The sequence below is a fragment of the Pteropus alecto genome, unplaced genomic scaffold (genome assembly GCF_000325575.1).
Source record: "Pteropus alecto unplaced genomic scaffold, ASM32557v1 scaffold276, whole genome shotgun sequence".
Taxonomy (NCBI): domain Eukaryota; kingdom Metazoa; phylum Chordata; class Mammalia; order Chiroptera; family Pteropodidae; genus Pteropus; species Pteropus alecto.
Window position 1 is genome coordinate 4,884,373 of NW_006438074.1, and position 12,158 is coordinate 4,896,530.

The following is a 12,158-nucleotide window of genomic DNA, read 5'->3' on the forward strand; positions in this document are numbered from 1 at the left end:
ACTGCCTCTTTGTGTGTCCCTGGTGCTAACCCTGGAGCATTGTTTGTCCACTTTTGATTTGAAAATGAGAGCACTGGATCACCTATATCAATGGTTTTGAAACATATTTTGGCTATAATTTTTTGTTAAATGGAATCTTGTATGAACAAAGAGTCATACTGCGTATCATGAGGGAAAAAAAAGAACTAGGTGCATTAATATCATTTAGTAGTCCTTTTACTTTAAAAGAACAGCTATTATCTATTTCACTAATTTTATTCTTATGTGTAGAAGGTCAGTTACAAATACTGTTTTTCTCATATTTATAGGACCAAGTTAACTCTTCTTTATTGGTAAAGTAGCTGAGTATTCCTACTGTGATTTGGGTGAGTCTTGAGTGGGAAGCAGCCTCTTGGCACATAGAAAGTGCTCAGTAAATATTTGTTGAAAATACACACACACACACACACACACACACACACAACCACCACCCCCACCACCACCACCACCACCACATTTCATCACACAATGGTCTTGTGGGACTAAGCCCTTCACCTGCGGAATCTAATTCCGTCTTCAGGTGGACAGTGTCAGAATTAAACTGAATTTTCAGACACTGCTGGTGTCTGAAATTTAGCTTGTTGGTTTGGTGAAGCCTGCACACCCACACACACACACACACACACACACACCCCCACACACACACCCACCCCCCCCCCACCCACTCTCTCCCTGCTAATGTGCCAGAGAATTAAAATACTCCTCTTTGAGACATTCCTTTCAGTTAATTGTGTAGATAGAAGACCCCTATGATAACATGCAGTAGTTTAGCCAGGAAACAGTATTAACCCATTATAATCAAATTTTGGATTATGTACCCAGTGAAGCAGTCTCTTTCTGGCACAGAGTCTATAAATATTGAAGAGCTTAGAGAAGGACAGAGCGAGAAGCACTACTTTGTTTTTCTCTTCCTGACTTTTGACTTTGTTTGAAAGATTTGCTATTCATTCATACTTCAGGTATTTATTCAGTAACTACTGTAAGTATAAAGAAAACACTATTCATAGGTGGCAAAGGATACAAAGATTAATAAGATATTGATCCTGCCTTCAAGGAGTTTACAATCGACTAACATAGGTAAGGCAAATATTTAAATGTCTATAACATAAGATAGAGGCTTTTAGATGCCATAAAAAAAAATATAAACAAGGTACAAAATTATTTTAAAGATGACAGATATTTTTCCAGACTAGTTCTCAGGTAGAGAGAATTAGAGAGAGAGAGAAAGAAAATATCTGTCTCTATAATTAGAGAACCATCATGTGATTTACTGCCCTCCTACTTTTATTTTTTTGCCTACTTATCTATCTTTCCTTTTTTGCTGAGCTATAATGTTCTTCATGGCAGAGTATATTTTACTCTGTATATCCCAAGTCCTTAACTATTCCTGGTTCATAAAATATTCTGAATAAATATTTTTTGAATGGATACATGTATCACTGATAACCAAACTTGTTTTCTAATAAGAAAAATTCTATTCTATTTCAACACATATTCAACAAATAAACGCTATGCAATTTAAAGTACAGTTTTCTCTTCAGAACCTAAACATTTTTAAAGGACAGCTTTTATAAGATTATATGCATTTTACATCGTAAAGTAAAGCCTATGTTAGAAAAGGTCAGATCTCAGACCTATAAACCTGAATAAAAAACAGAAGCATTCCTATCATTCTCTCCAATTACATTGATTTTAACAATATGTTTTTATGATATTCAAATGACAAAGCCAAGTCTTCAGTGAAAGTGAGTTATAAATAAATATACATTCCAATTTTAAGTAAATGATAAATCATACATAATCCTTTTTTAAATGTTCACTAAAATTTTGAGTAGAAAATAATATTAATATTTAGCACTAAATAATCTGTAAGGTTCTTCAGGCTTTGAAAATTTTTTAATTTTTTTATGATTGTCCATGGGAGGAATGTCATAATTATAAGCATCTTTGTATGTATTTTTCTTTGAGTACTTATGACAATGTCATTCATCTTATAATGGAAATTCTTGAGGCACTACCTTTAAGTCAATTCAGTGAACATGTCTGAAGCAGCTGCTGGGGTTGGGGTAAGAGTACTAAATTTAATAAATTGCAATAACCAGAAACTTACAGACTTCTGAGAGATACATACAATCATTATAGGGTAGATTAATGTGATGGGAGCTTATTTGTCTCACACATCAAAAGCCTGGAGGCAGGCAGCCAAGGGCTTGTACTAGCACCTCAACATTGTCATCAGAGGCTCAGTCTCTTTTTTCTTCTCGTGTTTCCATACTTACCGAGTGAGTTTCCATCCTCATTGAAAAATGCTATAGCACCTCGTATCTAGCTGTGTTCCAAGTAAAAAGAAGGTGGAAGGGCAAAAGTTTTCTCCTCTTAAAGCTTTGTATCTTTATCTTTTATGTGTAGTGGGAAGCCTGCCCCAGGGACTTCTTCTGACACCTCACTGGCCAGCACTCTATCGTGTGGTCACTCTTAGATGCAAAAGAAGCTAGGGAAGAAGTGGCAGTTAACATAGCCAAGCAACAGTGTTTGCAGTTCTTCCTTTTTTGTTTATCCATCAGGCTATAGAGCCCTAAGGCTCCAAAGAGAAAGCCGAGTTATTTATGAACGAGGATATAGTCCCTTTTTGTCACAAAATGATTCATTTATTCAACAAATATTTAATTTTTTTTTTTTTTTTGCCAAATATGTGCCATAGCAAAGCTTTTACTCTTGAGTGAAATGGAAAGTCATCGGAGGGTTGGGAGCAGAGATTAGTACAATCCAGTTTACAATTTAAAAGGACCACTGTAACTGCTGTGTGAAGAATAAATTGTGGTGGACAAGGATAGATACAGGGAGACCAGTTAGGAGGCTATTCAGGTTCCCAGGAATTAAAGGCTAGTTCCAACTATTGTAGTAGTGGAGATGGTGAATAATGATCAGATTCTAAAGATATTTCAAAGATAGTTTAGATATGGTTCTGATGAAAAGAGAAAAATCAAGGATGTCTCCAAGATTTTAGACTAATAACAGGAAGCATGGAGTTGGTATTTAATAAGATGGGAATTGCAAAAGAATAAGACATTGTGTGGGTAGGTACTGTTATATTTGCCTTTTCTTTTCATTTTTTTTTTTCAAGAGTTTAATTTGGACAATTAGGTTTGAATTGCCTGTTACGCATCCAAGTGCATGTTGGATGATTTATAAATTTGGAGATATATATATTCTTATCCACTAGCTATTTAGATGGCATACAAATCTAGAGTTGAGGGTAGAGGTTAGGAATTAGAGATATAAAATCAGAAGTTTTAGCGTATATATGATATGCCATGGGTCTAGATGAAGTTATGTAGGAAGTAGCTAAATAATCTTTCTATAACTTTCTTCAGAGGAAAGAAAATTTCCTATAAAATCCTGAACAAATTCAAATTTGAGTATTTCATTTTACTAAACAGCTCATTAAGTGTTCAATGCTTACTGTAGTGGTTAAGGACATAAACTCTGAAGCCAGGCTATCCAGGTTTGAATTGTTGTTCTTCTGTTACGAGCTCTGTGATTTAAACCTCTCTTTCCTCATCTGTAAATAAGGATAACAATGATGTCTCCCTATAAGGTTATTGTGAAGATTCATGAGTTAAATTAAACACATACCAACATTCAAAAAAGGATTAGGCAATATCATCATTAAAGTTCACCAAGTTTTAACACATTATGTAACATTGTTAACTTTATTTAATGTTCCGCCAAAGCAGGCCATAATTTGAAAGCAGGAGAGCATTTCTCACCTTGTAATCTTTATTTGCAAACCTAAGAAATAGAGAGTTGTTGATGTTTATGTGTCATTCCCACTTTTTAATCAGTGTTCCAGCATCACATTCTCCGTTAATTATCTTCCTGTTTAGGTCACAGTGCTGTTGATATCACCAAGGTGGCTAGAAGACACCGCATGTCTCCTTTTCCTCTAACATCTATGGACAAAGCCTTCATCACTGTCCTGGAGATGACTCCGGTGCTTGGGACAGAAATTATCAACTATCGAGGTACTGTTATATTTGCCCACTGCCTTTTCTTTTCATTTTTTTTTTTTTCCAAATAAGATTCACAGAACATTAATACAAAGTTTTCCTAGATGAGAAAGGTTATTAATCATTATCACATTATTATGATCATTCTTTTTATTTCTTATTTCTACTCAACTCTCAGATCAGCCTTAATGGTATACAGAGTTAAGCATCCATAAAGCTTCCTTTTTCATAAAAATTTTTAAAATGCATAAAAATCAACTGGGTTTCTTCTGTCCATCAGCATATCAATCACAAAAGAGATGGCTATCAGCACTGTGTGAGGAAAATAGTTAATTCCAAATCTGTCAGAAATGGGAGATAACTAATCTGTCTAGTATTCATATTTTCCTTTTTGGAAAATATGTTTTCAAATGTAAAATATAAAAACTACATTGATTTATCCATGGATCACTGAGCAACCAGTCTGATCTCAGTTTTTCTGCTTCATCTAGCTCCGCATTTTTCTGCTCTTAGTTTAGTAGCACATTGAGATCAACTTGTGGAAAGACAACAGAAAGGTGGTGGTATTCTTGGTTTTTAATCAACCACTTCCCTTTCTTAAAAACAGCATAAAAGTTGTATTTAGTGCAATACGAATAAAATATAATTTCTTAATTGTTTTTGTTATAAAAATAAACAAAAGGATTGATTTTACAAATAAAGGACTTTATTTATAGATCACAAAATATTTTAATTTCAGTGAACATTAGTGAGTATCTATATAAACACCCTAATTTTTCTGCAAGAAAATTCAGACTTAGAACAGCAGAAAAGAAATAGGATTAAGGCTCAAGACCTACATTCTTCTTTTTAGTACATTTTAATTCTTCCAGTATTAAAATGTAAAAAATAATGATAGATAACAAAACAGATTATGTTAAAATTGAAAGGCCCTAAAACTAGTGAAATTTTAAATGCCAAATGCTAACTTTTTGTTCCCTAACCTTACTTAGACAAAAATTTTTATATTGTTTGCACTTATCCTTTATCTCTGACTTGCATTCTTTTAAATATGTATAGCAATAAGCTTAAACTTTTCTTTGTTTTATATTACCCCTCATTAAAGGAAATAAAGATTAGAAAACTCACTAGAGTAAGGAAATAGGAATTAATTGTGATTTCAAAATCAATTTTAATGAAATAGGTTTTTTTATATTATTAACTGCAGAATATTCAGATATTTTTTATATCAATCAATCCCGAGACATATTCAGAAAATATGATGTAAACTTAAGTTGGAAAAAGTTAAGTAATGGTTTACCTATTATAAATTAATCATCCCTGGCCCCTTGTAATTGCAGGGGAGTTTCCTTTAACATTAGTCCTTAGAAAAATCTCAGTGTTTGACAGGTCACATTTAAACAGATATTCCAGTCCTATAAAGGAAAAAACAGAATTGGAAATGGCTATTTCTATATTTTCTCTAAGGAAGGAAAAAAAAAAGCTGTCACATGGATTCTCTTTTCCCTTCATGTGCTTTTTTCTCTTTCATTTGTTCATCAAATCAGTTGTCACTTGTAAGTTAGCAAACTCTTCATGGATGGTTAACTTCCTTGTCAAGTGTTTCTACTTATGATGATATAAAAAAAAAGATTTGGATGCAACATTTGAGTTAGATCATACTCAATTTTTAATGCAAAAGAGTATTATAATTAAACCTCCTAGGCATTTTAGGTAGATGTTTGAAAACAACACCATATATAGAAACATAATTCACGTTTTTCAACAAATATTTATTAAGCATTTACTAAATGGTAAGTTCTGGATAAATAAAGATGAATAACACTTCCGCCCTATGAATCTCATTGTGTAGAGCAGGAGAGAGACAGGTAAACAATGTGGGACTAGTCTCCTTTATCAGCTCTTTTGTAGGCTTGCTTTCCTTTGTTCATTCCTTGAATATAAACTTTCTTTAGCATTTTTGTCTTTGGCCCTTTTCACATCTTGCACATTCATTTCAGATAACCTCATACATGCCAATTGTTTCCAATACCGCCTATTAAGTGGTATCTAAATATGTATTGCTACCCAGACCTTGCCTGAGCACCAGACTCATACATCAAATGTACACCTGCTGCTAGTAAATTTGACATGACCAATGCTAAACTTATTTTCTTACCTCTACAATACTTGTTTCTTCTATGTCCTCTTGAATCCATCCCATATTTTCCATTCTCAAAACTATCATTTTAGTTCTTTATTATTAACCTCCTGGATTATTATAATCCATCCCATATTTTTCATTCTCAAAACTATCATTTTAGGTCTTTATTATTAACCTCCTGGATTATTAGAACAGAATATTGAAAATTATTCTTCTAAAGCAAATGCCTACATGTGTATGTATGTATAAAGTATTGTTTGTTTTTTGGTTTAATCGGTTTTGGCTACAGATGAATTTTCTATTATCTCTGGTCTGTCCTTTAGCATATCTACTATTTTCAGCTCTTATTTGCAAGCAAGGCCATAAAGAGCAAGTGCTCCACTGATGATAATACCTTCTTTTGGTTTCTTGTGAGAGATATAACTGGCATGACAATGGATGGTAATATTTATAAGACGAATGTTTATGATTCATTTTCCCTGCATATAAAATGCATGACATGAATAAATTTCAGCTTCACATTTGGTACATTACTAGCTACTGTAAGGCAGATTAAAATATTCTGGCACCATTCCCTGTAATTCCCAGTCTCTTTCAGTTAAGAATGGAAAAACTATGAGCTTTCAATAGAAAGCATTCTGCTTTCTTGGGAGCATTATTTTAGATTACAAGCTCTAGGCTTTCTTATTTAAGACTAAATGATCAGAGACTTCATCATCTCTGACCCAGGTTCTTTGTTTTTCCATTAAATACTTAAGCAATTCTAGACTTAAGCTTTGCTGTTAGAACTCAGTTTGAAGCAGTGAAGTATCTCTTCTAGAATACTGACCACAGCAGAGGTATTTCTCCTTGTCTCTGACTTATAGTTTGATGACTGCCTGAAGATAGGCAGTTATCTTAAGCAGAAATTAAAAGAAATTCAGAAGTTCTCAATTCCAAACAGGAGAAGGTTCTCTCCAAAAAAGTTCACAAGTCATGCTAGGAATCATTAACTCCTGAAGTTTCAGGGGCTGTCAGAGAATAATAAAAAAGAAAGTGAGGTATACTAAAGGAGATTTGCCATCAAACACACCCTTTACCTTGCATTACTTTTAACTAGCTGAGAAACCTTAGGCAAGCTACAAAAACTTTCTGAGTCTTGTTTCTCTCATATGTAAAAATAGAATTAATGTCTACCCAATAAGGTCACTGTGAGATACTATTAAACTGCCATATATAGAATTCAGCAAATGGTTCCCTTCCCTTTTCCATAAGGGTATTCTGAGGTCATCACCCTAAGATAAGCACTTATAACTTACAGAGTCAAAGCTAGAATTCCTTGGCTTGGCTCCATTTGTTGATTCACATGAACGATCTCTGGATTCCCATGCATTTTGTTATAATCAGATTTATATTTTACCCACCCAGGTCATTCAGGCATGTGCTCCCTGTCTCATGAGAAAATTTAACTAAACAGCAGTTTTTACTGTTTTTCAGCTTATCCATGGTTGAGCTTTACAAAATTGAAGGAGAGAATTGAGGTAGTTATTCAAACATTTCAAGCAAAAGCATATATTTTTATTATACTAATTACTGCCTCCAGTTTCTACCTCCAGTCAAGTAAAATCTTCACCTAGGATGATCCCATTTACTTGTAAATTTCTCCTGGGATATTGGCCTGTGCTGGCATTTACTGTAGATTTTTCCATGAATGTGACTGTTTGAACTCATTCATAATTCCCTTCAGGTAGTCTCATCTCTTTAGACTTTTTAATCCATAAACTTCATTACGCATCTGAAATATGCACATTTCATTATATCCTTCTATTTATGCTTCTTATTACATCATTCCCTTTATACCTCTCCCTGAATTTCTCAAATATAAACATGTCATTAAATCGCTCTCTGTATATTCATGGTGTGTGTGTGTGTGTGTGTGTGTGTGAGAGAGAGAGAGACAGAGAGAGAGAGACAGAGAGAGAGAGAGAGAGAGAGAGAGAGAGAGAGAAATTACAACCTCTAGGCAATTGTGCTGGTCTTAATATCCAAAGATTGTGTCTGCATTACCAGTCTACTCTCTGTATATGTGCTTTCAGGTGCTTTTTTCTCCACCAGTATTATGGTTCCTACATGTGTGCTGTTATCACAGTACTCACAAAGCCCCCTTGTGTGAGGGAGTTATTTTTATAGTTATATAATTGAGTAAAATTAACTCTCACAGAAATCAGACCTACAATGTTGGCCTAACTATCCCTATGTCACAACCAGGTAGACTCATCTTCCTATTTTGTACTTCCTTCAATGCATACCATTACATATTTCCATATATGTAATTCTCTTTCTTTAAACATAAAGCATATTATGAATGTATTCACTTTAAGCAATTTTGATAGAAAATCTATATATAATCAAAAAAGCAAAGAGGAATTAATCTTTCAATATGATTTCTTTTAGTTTACACAACTTTTATTGAATATATTACACAGCTTTTATTGAATATTTCTTTTAGTTTACACAGCTTTTATTGAACAAGGTACAGTCTCTAAATATGATTCTTAGTTTTCCATTATTTTGGTGTACCTCATTATCATTTCACATTTTAAATATATATGTCTTCTTTGGTATAGTTTATTTTGCAATCTTTTTATTCAGTATCTATTTTGAAGTACCATATTAGGTTAGGATTCAGAATATAAGCAACAGAAAAAGTATTTGTTAAAATGGAACAAAAATAGAAATTGTCTATAAAGGAATAGCATCAGAACACCTTATTTCCACAGTGATCAAAATTTCAAAAAAGGATCTCAGATTTTTAGAAATTCCTGTCTATCCTTAATATTATATTGGTAGAATTATAAACGTTTATATAAATATACAAGATTTTCCAAACTATGGGGAAGAAATTAGTGCAAATGAAAATAGACAAAGTGGCTATAAAGGATTTGCCAGTACCAGCAAGAGAATTACCAGGAACGGAAACTTGGCAATAGCTTTTTTTTTTTTTTTTTTTAAACTTAGAATTGATTAACTTTCCCATTAAAGCATCCAGCGCTGCAGTAGTGTTACCTTTTTGACTGTTTTCTTAAGTAAAGACTTCGCAACTCCTGACAGGCTGTAAGCTCACCCCAGGCAGCATGGGCTATGTGCCAGGGGAACCCAAATCTTTCTTTCATTTAATTGTAAGACAAAAGCATATGAAGAAAATCAGAGATACAAGGATTCTATTGTAATCAACAACATTCTTTGTAATGTGTCTGAATGTGTATAAGAATGGAATAGGTTTGCAATAATTTTTAAAACTTTAACTCAATGTTTCAAAAACAATTTATTTAAATGGTTAAAAATCTTTTCTTCTTCTATAAACTCCTTTTTTTGCAGAATCTCAATGTCCTTGGTTAACTTTAAAAAAAAAAAAAGTAACATCTTGCCTTATCATTTGGAAATACCACTGAAATACCAATGATACTATTGCAACCTTGAAACTATAATTCCTTACTTTGATTTTAGCAATATGAAAATAAGTCACGAGTATTACTTCAAAATCAATATTATGATTGGTACATTTGGTATTTATTTCTTCTCGTATCCCATTTAGGAACTTTATTTTATCATATATCTTTTTTTTCTTTTTATAAAATACTTGTTACATATTACTTTTTCCTTTTTTTAATAGTTATAATAATATCCTAATAAGGACCAATCAGTGTTGAAAAAGTTAGGAATTATTTTTAGGAGACTAGGATATGTGGTTCAAAATTATGGAAATTATAGTAAGAAAGTATTTTTTTCTTACTATATTATTGTTTATAGGACAGTGATTGAGAAACTACCAATAAAGAAGAGTTTAAATTGTTCAAACTGTAGAAAGAACATTTTGTTTGGTTATTTTTACCAAATCCTGACCAACAAATTCACCCCTTCAACCTAAGCGCTACCCATTTATCAGTGATACCTTATTCATTTTACCTGGATGTGGCAAGATTTCCATCATTAAGTACCAAAAGGAATGAACACTTACTCTAATTTGAAACATTTTCTGTGACCTCAAGAACATTTTAGGTATATTTTAAAACTAATATTTCTTCTTTAAAAAAATCTTTCATTTTAATTAAGTTAAATTCTTTTTACAGATATAGTTATTTTTAAAGCTTAGTATTTTATATATAGAAATAAATGTATATAACACAGATTTAAGCGATACTATTCAAGAATAAAATTTACACCATGAAACCACAACAGAACTTAAGAACTAATTCATTGCCAATTCTATGCATCTTTTTGTTTTGCTTAAATCATGATTTAATCATTTCCGATAACATTTATATTTATTCCAAATTCTGTAACCTTGCACAAAACTTATTTTTATTTTATGATGTAACAACTGTAATGCTTGCCCTTACTCATTCATTACATTGGCAGGTAATGAACATCTCTCAATGGAAAAATACAAATGCATAATACTACTTTGAATAAACTATGTGTTTTAAAAGCATAAGAATTTTATTGTACTATTCCATAAACATGACTTCTGGAGTAACTAGATATTAATTAATGTACTTGTTTTCACTGAAAGGATTTTCAACCCTAAGTCATTCAGTCTTTCTGAGTTTATATATATGTGAAGCCTGCAATACATAAGTGAGTTCTATCATGTACCAAGTGTTGTCTAGTGAGCCTTTCAAATTCACAGTGAAGATGTGGGAATAATTAAATTATATTGAAGTAGGTTTGAGGTCATTCACCATATTAAATGTTTAGTGTCTGTTAAATAATGAAGCTTTCTATAAGTATGTTATACTTCAGTTAAAAATTTGTTTAATGCTGTAATAACCCAAATCTGCACATGGTTCACCTTCCTCCTCATCCTTGGACTTAGCTAATATTGTTCCTACCAATGATCATTCGACCAGAGTAAGTATATCAGATTGACTGCCTTCTCAGCTATTTTGGTGAGCACAGTGGATAGCTGTTAGGTCAGCAAAGTCTTTCAGTAGCCTCTCACATAGGTTGGATGTAATGGTGGTTTTTAAATGGTGTAGTAACATAAGTAAACTTTTGAGGAATTTAAAATCAATAGCAAATTGACTTATATCCATGTTTTATACTAGGAAGTCTTGGGTAGTATCTTTTCAACCTTTTGTTATCTACCACACTCTTCCCACACTCCTGAAATTTATAGAAATTTATAGGTGATAGTATCTTGGTTAGCAAAAATGAAGACAAGGAATCAATCGTCCAGGTCACTGGATTCAGAGTTTTCACTTGACCTCCTCCAAAGCCTTTTTAGAACTAGCCACACAGGGAACTTTACAACTATGGAATCATTTCAATAAGTGACTTTGGGAAATTGACATGCTTTTCTCTCTTATATCTCAGTCACTCAGTTCTCCTTACATCTTGATTTGGCAGCAAGAAGAGAGCATTATCTGGGCCAAAATAAATGTCCAACCAAGTTGTTTACTTTTACCATTTACAGAATACATTTGGGTTTAATGTTCACAAATCATACTCAACTTTATAAATAGCTCGATCTTGATTTTCCTTGTATATATGTCCATTGTGAGCCATTTGAATCTTTAGATTCTTTCTGAAGATATATTTTTAGTCATCCCAGTATAAAGAAGTTAACACTCCAGAGAGTAGGAAATTCATTGATAACTGTTATCTGTGGGAAGCTGACTCATGAGTGTCCTGCTGACAGCATAAAAAGTCTTCCACCTTTTTGACCAAGCACTCTGCCACTGTCTTCTTACAGCACAAGTAAGCATACCACACAAAATAGTATAAATCATCAGCCAGTCTTTTCCACACCTTCCTTATCAACTTCTTCAGAACATCTAATGGTATATGTGACCCAGGGTCCCCAGTGATACATAACCCTGCCTTTAAGATTTCTGACCTCCACCAAATCTAAAAATATGCAAATTTATTATCATCTTCTTCAAACCGAAGACATTCTTTATTATGTATAACTTAGAGAATACAGT

The 12,158-nt window shown here is 32.9% G+C and overlaps 1 protein-coding gene across 7 annotated transcripts in view; it reads left to right on the plus strand.

Moving 5' to 3' along the window:
- GPHN (gephyrin) overlaps positions 1–12,158 on the plus strand; it is a 390,228-nt gene that overhangs the window by 299,490 nt on the left and 78,580 nt on the right. For all 7 annotated transcript variants that reach the window (XM_006915134.2, XM_015591978.1, XM_025049111.1 and 4 more), the window contains one exon: positions 3,927–4,064. In XM_006915134.2, the coding sequence (XP_006915196.1) occupies positions 3,927–4,064 (138 nt within the window). The remainder of the gene's footprint in view (positions 1–3,926; positions 4,065–12,158) is intronic.